We start from the raw sequence: 12,045 nt of genomic DNA, 5'->3' as shown, positions 1-12,045 counted from the left end.
CTAAACTGATATAAATCAACATTGCTTCATCACTTTCAGTGGAGGATCTGTCCCATGGTTTTTGTTTAGCCCCTCACACAATAGGATCCTGGTCTTCACTGGAGCTCTTAGGTGGTACAATAATACAAATAAATTAATAATAATGCTATCTTCATGGTTTCTCAACCACTTATCACTCGACACTAACTTGGTATGGAAGGGCTGAAAATTCACACTGTGTTAAAACATACATATCTTTTGGGAACGTGATTATTTAGGGTTTTCATTGATGTCTGAGTCTTGTTTATATTTCTGTTCCTTAGGAGCAATCCACTCACTGTAGATCAGGGACAGGGAGGTAGAATACATTTTGCCTTGTCAAATATATTTGTTTATAGATTGTGCAAAATCTAAGCTTTCTTTCATAGGAAAAATTAATTTCTAACCTCTGTGGGTTCAAAGAAAACCTTCCAAACATGAACAGAATGTAAAGAGATGTAGTGTTAGCAAATGGGGTTGATGATGAATATACTAGTTTCCTGAAAATGTACATGATAAATGTATTTTGTCACAGAGCCCATTTGTCATCTGAAGTCCTAGAAGTCAAAAATTTTCACATCTTTAGGCCAACATTTTCTTTTCTAAATTATAGATGAGAAAACGTTAGACTTCTAAAAGTGCAAATTTTGTGTTGAGCCTAGACAGAATGTAGGTTCTGGACAGAATATTTATATATGATAAATAAGATCTCATAGTTTTTATGTGGTCTATAGGATATACAGAATACATAGGTTACAAAATTCAAAAGGAGAGGTTTTCAAAAGCATTCACGGCTAGTTTAATTCTGCACCCACTGAAGTCCATGAAAAAAAACCCAACCCCCATTAACTTTAATGCCAACCACTTTTTTAAATCCCTTCCTACTTAGAAAGTTGTTCCATAAAAGATTTCTTTCCATGTATCAATCTGGTCTATCCCTCCTCAATCTGCAATAGAATCAGAAGGTCCAATGTTTGTAAGCTAAACAAAGGAGAAACATACTGTCAACCAAAGAAAGAACAGACTCAGTAGGTGCCACATTGTCTGTTATGTATGAATTGCAGCAAGAAAAAAAACATACAATTTAAACAGCATCGTACAACATCCCACATACATCACCTGTTATATTTAAGCTACAGGTCATAAATACTGTGCACTCTGTGGTGCGTGAGGCATGATGTCAAAGGCACAACCACCCATAGGCTGCAACAGTTGCTACAGCTGAGTGGCTGGATTATCATTGGTTGAAAAGCCACGCAATGATTGATCTCTGAGCAGGTGCATGTGACAATGAGCAACCAATCAAATCACGTATGCAAATGAGAGCATTCTGATTGACTGCTGTTGAGCTCAGTGACTTCACAAGAAGTACACAACAATTTCTCCGAATTCATTAAGTTCATCTCTCTTTTATGATGTAATCTTACAACCAAAACCAATGTCACACTTTAAAAACTAAAAATAGGTAAAGGGCATAGCCTGAGGTCCCTATTAAATCTGTATTCAGGCAAAAATCCCATTGGTTACAACGTAGTGCCCATTCCAGTTTCACTCAGACTGCAGCAACCACGCTGGGGTTAGTATGGATTTATACCAGTGAAACTTAGAGAATAATTCAACCTATGGATCACTCCTACCCATGGGCTGATAGGAACTCCTATCCATTAGCCTTGTCCTTTAAGGTGTATTCAGCTCCCTCCTCCAGGGGAGCAGAACACCTGAGACTGTGATGGCAGCCTTGTGATCCCACTGACAGAGCAAGTCTCACCTGATGAGTGCCGCAGGAAGCTGCTGTCATGATTGATGATGGGGATGCTTGGCAGAGATGACCTGTTGAGCCGTTTCTTTAAGGCAATGCCGACTTTGGCTCTGCAAGGGTTGCTCGTGCCAGATGTAATGGAGATGATCCCATTGGCGTTAAGTGGGCCAAAGCCTGTGGATACTGAAAGAACGGTTGGGGTTTAAATATTTTTCCAAACTCCAGAGCAAAGCACTGGGTGGCTCCAGGGATGGGTAGTGGGGAAGGGGCATTGGAGGAGGGGTGTTCCTTATTTTAAAGTGCTACAGTGCAGTCCATAATTGCCCCTAAGCCAAAAATAACATGACTGAAAACTACACTACTAGGGCCAATGATAGTCAAATAGAACAATCCCTTCTATAAGGTGGGAGGGGAGTTAAGTTTTCTACTTCCTCTCCTCTGCTAGTTTGTGAGGGGTGAATAGAGGATTTATGCCACAGGGGCTGTTAGTCCAGCACTTCTCACCAGCATTAAATTCACTTCACCCAAGTAAAAGTAACCTTATATAATGCCCTTGTGCTAAGTGCTGACTTGCAGCTTTCTCTGCTGCTGCACTCCGTAAAGTCTGTGCTGCAGTACAATCAGACCCCATCAAATGCAATTACACCAGAGTCAGTAAGCCATGCTCGAGTACAAGTTTCTTAAAGAAAAATATGAACTACTTTTGTAACAGCTTCAGTGCTCCTCTAAAACAGAAGCTTCTGAGGAGTTTGGTGGGGGGAGGTGCCTTTTCTTACAGCAAGAGCAGCACCTTCACATTTTAATTAGAAACATTTCTTTTAAAACTCCTCCAGATCATAACATGATTAAAAGCATTTGGTTTGGACACAATTAGTTTGCCCTCATCGTTGACAGACTGTGCTATAATTTGAGAGACCTGGGTCTGAGCTGTAGGGCAGCATTGTCCAGTGGACAGACCTTGGAGCTGGGAGGCAAGACAAGAACCCCACATCCTGTTCCTGGATCTGCCATTGACTCAAGCACATTGTGCCTCATTTTCTCCATCTGCAAAATAGGAATAATAATATTCCCCCTTTCTTTGTAAAGTGCTCCAAGGTCTTGGATGAAATGCACTATGGAAGTTCTCAGTAGTACCGGTGTCATTTTTATTAGAAAGGAAGACTAGACCAGTGGCTATGATGTTAGTCTGGGTCTTGGATGATTAGGGTTCAAATCTTGGCACTCCACAAGCTTCATGTGTGATTGTGGGCAAGCCATTTAGTTTCTCTGTGCCTCAGTCTCCCATATTTAAAATGAGCTAATAATGCCTTATAGGAGCGTTGTGACAATAAGGGTGCATCTACACTTGGAACTAACTTCCAAGTTAAGCACTACATCAAAGTAGCCAGCAGAGAGTCTACATACATTTTTTTTTTCCTTTACTTCGAGGTTAACTTCGACGTAGGGAGCCCAACTTCAAAGTCCTTACTCCATTCCTGGGAATGGATTAGTGCCCTACTTTAATGTTTAACTTTGAAGTAGGGTGTGTGTAGAGGCTTAACGTTGAAGTTGCTTACTTTGAAGTTATTTTTGTAGTGCAGACACAGCCTAAACGTGGTAAAGGACATCAAGTGCTCAAATACCCCAATGATGGGGGCATTTAAGTATCTGAGATCTTCATGTCTTGCTGCCTGAGCCAGCATAGGCTGGGAGCAGTATGTCAGGAACATGGTCAGCCACACCTTGGTAAAGAAGCATTCTCCAATATTTTTAGAGTGATGTCCCCAACAGACTGAGCAGCACCCTGACAGGCTCTGACTGGACTTCATCCGGCCTCCTCAGCAGCAGAAAATTTTGCAATGACGCATAGAAAGAGGGGTAATCGGATGGGATTTTGCCAGATAATCCCTGTGGAAATAATTGTTACGTCTCTAAAGGGATCTTCTTGCCTTGCAATTCTGGTTAGAAAAATGAAATCCAGTGAACCTAATTCATAAAGCCTGACACGCCAATGCCCCACACACTATTCATTTACACCTGGGCACAGCAGGCTTAAGGTGCTACCAGGAGGAGTGAGCAGAATGTGGCACTCACTTTACACAGCTGTCAGTGACTAAACAAGGTGTCAGGCAGTGGTACCAGGCCCACAGCCATTCGCAGCCACTTGCCTTCCTGAGCGATGACTCCTGGGTTGATGCTCTGCAGTTGTTCGTGGAGCTGCAGACATCTTTCCTTCTCTCTCTCTATTTCCTTCTCCCTCTCTCTGCGCAAAAGCTCCATCTCTTTCATTTGCTTCTGGCGCATTTTCTCCTGGGCTGACCTGGATATTGGGACATGCATCTGGACACAGCACAAGCACACCAAGGTACACAAATAAGACAGAAAGCAGGAAACACTGTGGTACAATATCACAGACACAGATATGATTCAACATACACCCCAATAGTTTCAGAAGCATTGTCTCTCCCCTCATACAACAAACAAAAGATACTTAGCCAGATTCACAGGGGTGTAATTTTCACGCCTTTAACTTACTGTGAGTGGATGGAAAGCAAGTGGGTGGGACTGTTAGGGTGTCACAGGCAGCCAACAAGAGGACAACAGGAAAAGCAAGCACCTCTGTTTTAGTTTATGCCCCCACTGGTCATCAAAGGGCTGTTGGGCCCAGTATCACTTGTGACAGATGAGATCATCTACCTCCCAGTTCAAACTGATCAGGTAGAGGTCAGATGATTATAAAAGCCAGAAGGTAGTACGGTCAGTGCAGAGAGCTCTGGAGAGCAGGGAGATTTTGTCAGGAAACCCCTGAGGGGCGAGCTGCAGGAAGTAGATTGGGTCCTGTTGCAGGCCTGGGAACAGAGTGACCCTCAGACGAGGTGGATGGTAGAGTGGAAACCTACAGACTCACAGACTGGATAAGCCTCTGCTTTAGGTAGGAAGGGACAATGTTTGTTATTGAGAGTAAATAAAGCTGAAACCCAGAGAAAAGGACTTGACCCAGACTCTGAGGATGGTGCCACTCCTCCCTGGGTGAGGTAGACTGCAGCGTTCCCTGTCAGATGAGTGCTTTGGCGGCTGCCCAGCTGGCTGGCCCAGTGCCAACAGCATGTGTTCCTATTGGCGGTGCACATCGGCAGTGGCCTTGAGGCACATAACAACGTTTGTTCTGCCCATGGAAAAAATTAGAGGGAACATTGGTAGACAGACCATTATCCTCAACTCCCTTTCAGTTGTGCCCCATGTTACTATCTTTGCTACCATCATCTCAGCATGTTTCCACACTCACCAGCGGGTAACTTGCACCACCTCTGAATGGGACATTAGGGCTACGTCTACACGTGCACCCAACTTCGAAATAGCTTATTTCGATGTTGCGACATTGAAATAGGCTATTTCGATGAATAACGTCTACACGTCCTCCAGGGCTGGCAACGTCGATGTTCAACTTCGACGTTGCTCAGCCCAACATCGAAATAGGCGCAGCGAGGGAACATCTACACGCCAAAGTAGCACACATCGAAATAAGGGAGCCAGGCACAGCTGCAGACAGGGTCACGGGGCGGACTCAACAGCAAGTCGCTCCCTTAAAGGGCCCCTCCCAGACACACTTTCATTAAACAGTGCAAGATACACAGAGCCAACAACTAGTTGCAGACCCTGTATATGCAGCACGGACCCCCAGCTGCAGCAGCAGCAGCCAGAAGCCCTGGGCTAAGGGCTGCTGTCCACGGTGACCACAGAGCCCCGCAAGGGCTGGAGAGAGAGTATCTCTCAACCCCCCAGCTGATGGCCGCCATGGAGGACCCCGCTATTTCGATGTTGCGGGACGCGGATCGTCTACACGTCCCTACTTCGATGTTGAACGTCGAAGTAGGGCGCTATTCCCATCCCCTCATGGGGTTAGCGACTTCGACATCTCGCCGCCTAACGTCGATTTCAACTTCGAAATAGCGCCCAACACGTGTAGACGTGACGGGCGCTATTTCGAAGTTACTGCCGCTACTTCGAAGTAGCATGCACGTGTAGACGCAGCTTAGGAAAAACTTCCTAACCGTCAGGGTGGGTAAGCACTGGAGTGAATTGCCTCGGGAGGTTGTGGAATCTCCTTCGTTGGAGATACACAAGAGCAGGTTAGATAAACATCAGCCAGGGATGATCTAGATGGTGCTTGGTCCTGCCATGAGCGCAGGGGGCTGGACTCGATGACCTCTGAAGACTCCTTCCAGTTCTAGTATTCTATGATTTTCCTCAGAAACAAAGAACTCATCCTAATTAACTTTATCACCATTTCCCGGGCGATTTCTGCTTCTCCTTTCTTCAGAGAAAACACCTAGCAAATGAACGACTCTTTAACCCAATCACGCTGGGAAAGAGGCCTGTGACAGAGCAAGTTTATTATTTCATTGTTGATTTTTTGTATTGTATAAGTGCCTAGGATCCCATTGCACAAGGTGCTGTACAATCACTGAACAAAAATGCCATGTCTGCTCCAAAGACCCATACATACCCTTCCTTTGCTCTCCTTCCAATCATCACCCTTTCGGTGAGGGCATGATAGGGGTCCTGGCTCCTTGGCCTGACTGAGGGAGAGGGTTGTTAATGGCTGTGAATATTCGGCAGGCTTCAGGCTAGCAGTCAAGCCATTTCTGGGAGCAGTCAAAGTGGGTTCCAGTGTTCTGAATTCTGATGAGCCAAAGACACAGACCATGTGTTAGTGCCCCAAGCAGTACAGCGGCCTCAACAAGGTGATCGGATTCTGACTTTCTGCACCTGCTGTAGACACGACTTTTCTTGAAATACAGAATGACAGAATGAGGTTAAAGGCTCATTTTGCAGCATCCGGAGAGCAGGTGTGATTGCTGCAGAAGGGCAAAAATAAAGATTTGTCCCTGTGGAAAAGGAAACATTTTCCTATATCTTCCCTGCTATTCAGACCTAAGTAAAGCACCCTACTTCCCTGAGTTGGCGGGTTGTATTCTTGTGACACTTCCACCTTCTGACAGTCTTGTATTTAGGTAAAATCAATGATTTCTCTGCTCTATTGGAAAATTAAAAGCTTTTAAAGAAAAGCTTTGAGTTCTTCAAATATGAACAACAAAATGAGTCACAGTTGCTGCAATGAATTTCCCTCAAGTGGATTCATTATCAAAACTAGCAGCTCAGGCCCTAAAATTAGCACCTCTGTAGACATGCACTCTAGGGATTGGGTGTGAAAGTTTCCTTTAACTGGTATAGCATAAAGCATCTAATCCTAAATTATTCTCCAATAGAGCTGCTAAACCTTATAGAATCAATAATTCCCTGCACTGCTTTAGAAGTCACACAATCATACCACAAACAATATAAAGTCTTCTCAACTAAAGAGACAGATTAATTTTAAAGGGATGTTCTTCTCTGAAATGTGTCTGTGTAGCATCATCTTTGTCACTCTGCAAACCTACTCCCTGGTTAAATTTTCAGTCATAACTGCATATCAGCAACAAACATAAGTGTTTATTACTTTTTTTTTTTTACTTTTTTCATTCCTACAAAGCTAACACAGCTCTTGGAGAGTGAAGCTGCACCCTATTCTTTTTCAAACACCATCAACAAAATTATTTACAATACTAGGTTCTAGTGGTTATATCTATGCAAATCCACTGAAGACAGTACAGTAGCAAAGGTGTTACTCAGGGCATATCCTAAAAAAATTGGTGTTGCACAGGTGTAATTGAGACCCTAATTTAACTCACAGACTCTTTCTTTCCAGTGATGATGCATAACAAACAAAGGACTCAGCTTGATTCTCAGATCCCAGGTTGAGTTTGCAGGGCTGATAGTTGGAGAATAAAACATTTGTAATAGTAAGCTGTTCTTACTTGATCTGGAGTGACTGAGAAGTGATTTAATAAATATCTTTACTAAAATAACCAAAAAATGCAACTTTTATAGAGGCCTTTTTTGGAACAGAACAGTACTTTGAGGGTTTGAAAAGTTCATTTCCAATAAACACTCTACTGTGTGTATCCATAACTGAACCTCTTGTTCCAGTAAAACTGGAGCTGGAAAGAGCACAAGAAGAACTCTCTCTCTCTCATGGGGCTTTGGAAATACCAATGCAAAACAAACAAAGCACACCAGAGTAGTTTAGAGCTGAAAAAAATGGTTGAATTTGAAATTCAAAGTGAAAGTTCACGAGGGTAGGAGGGGCAAACGAGGAGTGCATTTCTTATTTTGTGTGACATGGTTCACCTGTCTCTAGCCTTCAGTGGCACTAACAGCCAGAGCTTAATCTGTAAGGAAAGAGATATCGCAAAAAACTAGGTGCCAGGCTCAAGTAAATGTTTACTTTCATAACTGATGCAAGGTAACTGGTGCCAGAACCAGGGTTATGTACTGCCAGACTTAGAGGTGCTGGTGCTCAAGGCTGGCAAGCTCTGGCACAAATTTAGCACTGCTGACAGCCATATGGAGAGGCAAGTTCACATCTAGTGAAGAGTATGAGATGAAGAAGCTGAGGAAATGCTATTATACATATGAGCTGTTGGAGTGAACTTCTTAAATGCTGCCATCAAACACGTGAAGTCTGGATCCATTCACAACTGGCGGGACCACCTCACTTCTTCCTGAATGTCTGGACTCCAGGTGAGTTATCTAAAGTAACTCCTTCTAATAATGAGGAATCGTGGCATGTTTTCCAGTAAGATATTTATAATTTCACCCCTGTGGAGGAGGGTGTCCCCATGTTCATTTCATGACAAAATAAATGCAGGCCAAGTACGTACCTACAGAATGAAGGATTTCCTCCTCAGCATTGTCTGTCCTTGACCTTAAAACAATTAGCAAGAGAAGAATTTATGAGGAAATAGAGAGGAACGAGAGCACTTTAATGGAGGAGGGTTTCCTTATCAGAACCACTGTCACGATCAGAAAATGTAACCCACAAGCCTCAGATTCCACTGGCCACTGCTTTATATACTACTAGGTCCATCAGCCAGTAAAGCAACACAAGGGACAAATCCTGCTCTGACTAAAAGCAGTGGGTCAGATCTTTCAGTTCCAGCCTTGTGTCCTCCAGTGCAGCTCAGAAGGGAGAGACGCAATAGGAGCTTTCAGACATCTTCCTACTGCATGGTCCTGAGTCCACTCGGGGCTGGACCTATAGCCAGAAGCCAAACTAATAATGTACCTATACCTACAATGTATATTAACTTTATAATCTTCCTGTAATGCCTTGCTGTCTTTCCCCACAAGATCTTAAAGCATTTCATAGAAATATTAATGAATTAAGCTTCACAACCTCCTAAGAAGTTGGTAAGTATCTGAGCTCTCATTTTGTGATGGGAAGGCCAAGGCACACAAGGATTAAGACCTACATATACAGAAGTGTCCTCTTCTTCAGGTCTAGTGAGTCATGGCAGAATCAGGACTTCTAGCTCCTACTCCTAAACCATAACCATAAGAACATACTCCTGATTGTGGATCACACAATCTATAGTATGTACATAACTTAACAGAAATATCTTGAAGCGCTGACTGTGACAGATAAACTACTTAGATGAAACTGTAAGGATGAGGCTACAATGGAACTGAGAAGATGCCAGGAAGAAGTTTACCTTATCCCATGAAACTCCTGTACAGTCAGAGCAGCCTGGCCCAGTTGCTGGGAGCTTGAAACAGGCATTGGAGCACTGCCAGAGCCTCTAGCAGGTGGTTTCACTGGTTTGGTGACAGGTGGAATCAAGGCAGCACCTAATGACTTCCTCCTCTTCTCATAATTGTAATGCAAGTACGGGCAGGAAGTCTGAAATTGGAAAAGAATAGGGCCCACAGGGTTCGAGTTCAAACTACAACAAGTAACCTTCACCCTAGTCTTACAAGCACTTCAGTCCACCTCTGTGATTATGAAGAGGCAAGTGAAATCTAGAAGGGAAAGCTGGTAACAGGTTAGCCCAGGCTGGAATTCTTTCTATTAGACTACAGAACATAAGACCTCCGAAGAAACGGAACAGAGGGAGTGTGTCTGAAAGGCTAACAACCAGCTTTCTACTCTAACTTCACAAGAAAGTGCCCCTTCTTCCATGCACTGCCCTCCTCTCTTACTGACACACACCGCTGAAGTCCTGTGGAGAAGGAGAAGCTGTCTAAGGGAAGCAGAATTGGTGACACCATTCTGCTCCTTAGATGTGAGAAGGGAAATGAAGAGATAGCAGTAAGAAAGAGGCTTGGGTCAGTGTCCCACGCTCTGGCTCTCATCATAATTTCTGACCATCAGCTGTCTTTCTTCTGCCCTGCCATCTCTCCTTTGCCAATGTAGCTTCTGGGAAGCTGTTGCTCTTTCAGACTTTCTGATTGTTCTGGGGTGGGTTTGAGTTGCAATTCCCCTGGTTGCACCTAAACCACCTACCAGACACTGCTGAATTCCGGACATTCTGTCGAAATCTACATCTCTAAAGTCCATTTTTTCCTATTACTGCCCTTTTTGGAAACCCTCACCACACCCTCAGCCCTGACAATAACATGATCACTGGATCAGAGGTGCAGCAACTTGTCAGTTATCACCCCAGAAGAGCTGCCTACCTTGCTGACAGAGTGTACGATGTGTACAGAAGTCATCTTCTACTCTTTCCATACTAGATAAACATTTCTATTGAAATGGATCCCCTTCTGGGTCACAGATAGTGTGACTGGGAGAGCGGAGAGGCAGGTATTGATCTTTTCTTAGCTCTCCCATTCTCTATTTTTTTACTGTCAAGGGGCTAAATGAATTCCTGGTGAAAATCCAGTGAAGCCAGTAAGAATGGATCTGGCACAACAGCTGAAATCCAATGCATTGGCCTTTTGATTGGCTTCCTTTGTTTGCAAAAACATTTTCTAATCACCTTTAGCCGTGTCTACACGTGCATGCTACTTCAAAGTAGCGGCACTAACTTCGAAATGGCGCCCGTCACAGCTACACGTGTTGGGCGCTATTTCGATGTTAACATCGACGTTAGGCGGCAAGACGTCGAAGACGCTAACCCCATGAGGGGATAGGAATAGCGCCCTACTTCGACTTTCAACGTCGAAGTAGGGACCGTGTAGTCATTGCGCGTCCCGCAACTTCGAAATTGCAGGGTCCGCCATGGCGGCCATCAGCTGAGGGGTTGAGAGACGCTTTCTCTCCAGCCCCTGCGGGGCTCTATGGTCACTGTGTGCAGCAGCTCTTAGCCCAGGGCTTCTGGCTGCTGCTGCCACAGCTGGGGATCCATGCTGCATGCACAGGGTCTGCAACCAGTTGTCAGCTCTGTGGATCTTGTGTTGTTTAGTGCAACTGTGTCTGGGAGGGGCCCTTTAAGGGAGCGACTTGCTGTTGAGTCCGCCCTGTGACCCTGTCTGCAGCTGTGCCTGGCACCCTTATTTTGATGTGTGCTACTTTGGCGTGTAGACGTTCCCTCGCAGTGCCTATTTCGATGTGGTGCTGCCCAACGTCGATGTTGAACATCGACGTTGCCAGCCCTGGAGGACGTGTAGACGTTATTCATCGAAATAGCCTATTTCGATGTCGCCACATCGAAATAGGCTACTTCGATGTAGGCTTCACGTGTAGACGCAGCCCTTCTGTGCAGTGAGGTCTAACAACAGTAAGGGAAAGGATCAGGGTTATCCTTTCTGTGATACAGTTGGGCCACAAATGCCCACGCTTCCTAACTATATCAGAACATTCAAGGCCTTATTACATGCATGCGGTGGCTTTGACTGGTTTCTGGCAGCTTCTCTTCAAACACAGAATATGGGTGAGCACTGTTTATATAGAAACTAGCCAATTCCTATACCCTACAGACACTACAGTGCCTCCTTGATGCCATATTTACAAAGCAACTTTTCATAGTACAACCACACTTGGAGTAGAAGCCCCATCTTCACCCCATTGGAGGAATCTCTTAGAGCTCTACCATGTACTAAATAAACTGCAAAGGTTTGGTTTGGTTATTATTATTATTATATTAGATGTCTTATTATATTAGGTTTGGCTCATTTTTATTATTCTACGCCCATTTACCTCTTGGGAAGGTGGCATCTGCTCAGGGTCGGTCTCACCATGGCCACAGATGATCATGCCATTCTGCATGGTCGTCTTCTCCCTCTTATCTGGTCTGCCGGCCTTTGGTAAGGTAGAGGCGCTCTGAATGGGAGGCATGGGCTTGGAATTTAGCAGCAGCCTTTGAGTGGCCGATCTGGAAACAGATGGTTTCGGGGCAACCCCCTTGTGGTCACTGGAGTCAAGCAAGCCTGCAAATTAGAAACACATAGCACTAGGGTTGCCACCT

At 44.5% G+C, this 12,045-nt stretch overlaps 1 protein-coding gene across 1 annotated transcript in view; it reads right to left on the bottom strand.

Moving 5' to 3' along the window:
* TOGARAM2 (TOG array regulator of axonemal microtubules 2) overlaps window positions 1-12,045 on the bottom strand; it is a 54,429-nt gene that overhangs the window by 23,279 nt on the left and 19,105 nt on the right. The window contains exons 6-11 of the mRNA XM_074988406.1: window positions 11,778-12,007; window positions 9,352-9,539; window positions 8,521-8,564; window positions 6,264-6,439; window positions 3,925-4,096; window positions 1,787-1,960 (exon numbers count right to left, since the gene is read on the bottom strand). Coding sequence (XP_074844507.1) covers window positions 1,787-1,960; window positions 3,925-4,096; window positions 6,264-6,439; window positions 8,521-8,564; window positions 9,352-9,539; window positions 11,778-12,007 — 984 coding nt within the window. The remainder of the gene's footprint in view (window positions 1-1,786; window positions 1,961-3,924; window positions 4,097-6,263; window positions 6,440-8,520; window positions 8,565-9,351; window positions 9,540-11,777; window positions 12,008-12,045) is intronic.

This window comes from Carettochelys insculpta, chromosome 3 (genome assembly GCF_033958435.1).
Source record: "Carettochelys insculpta isolate YL-2023 chromosome 3, ASM3395843v1, whole genome shotgun sequence".
Taxonomy (NCBI): domain Eukaryota; kingdom Metazoa; phylum Chordata; order Testudines; family Carettochelyidae; genus Carettochelys; species Carettochelys insculpta.
This window is presented reverse-complemented; position numbering and strand designations above follow the sequence as displayed.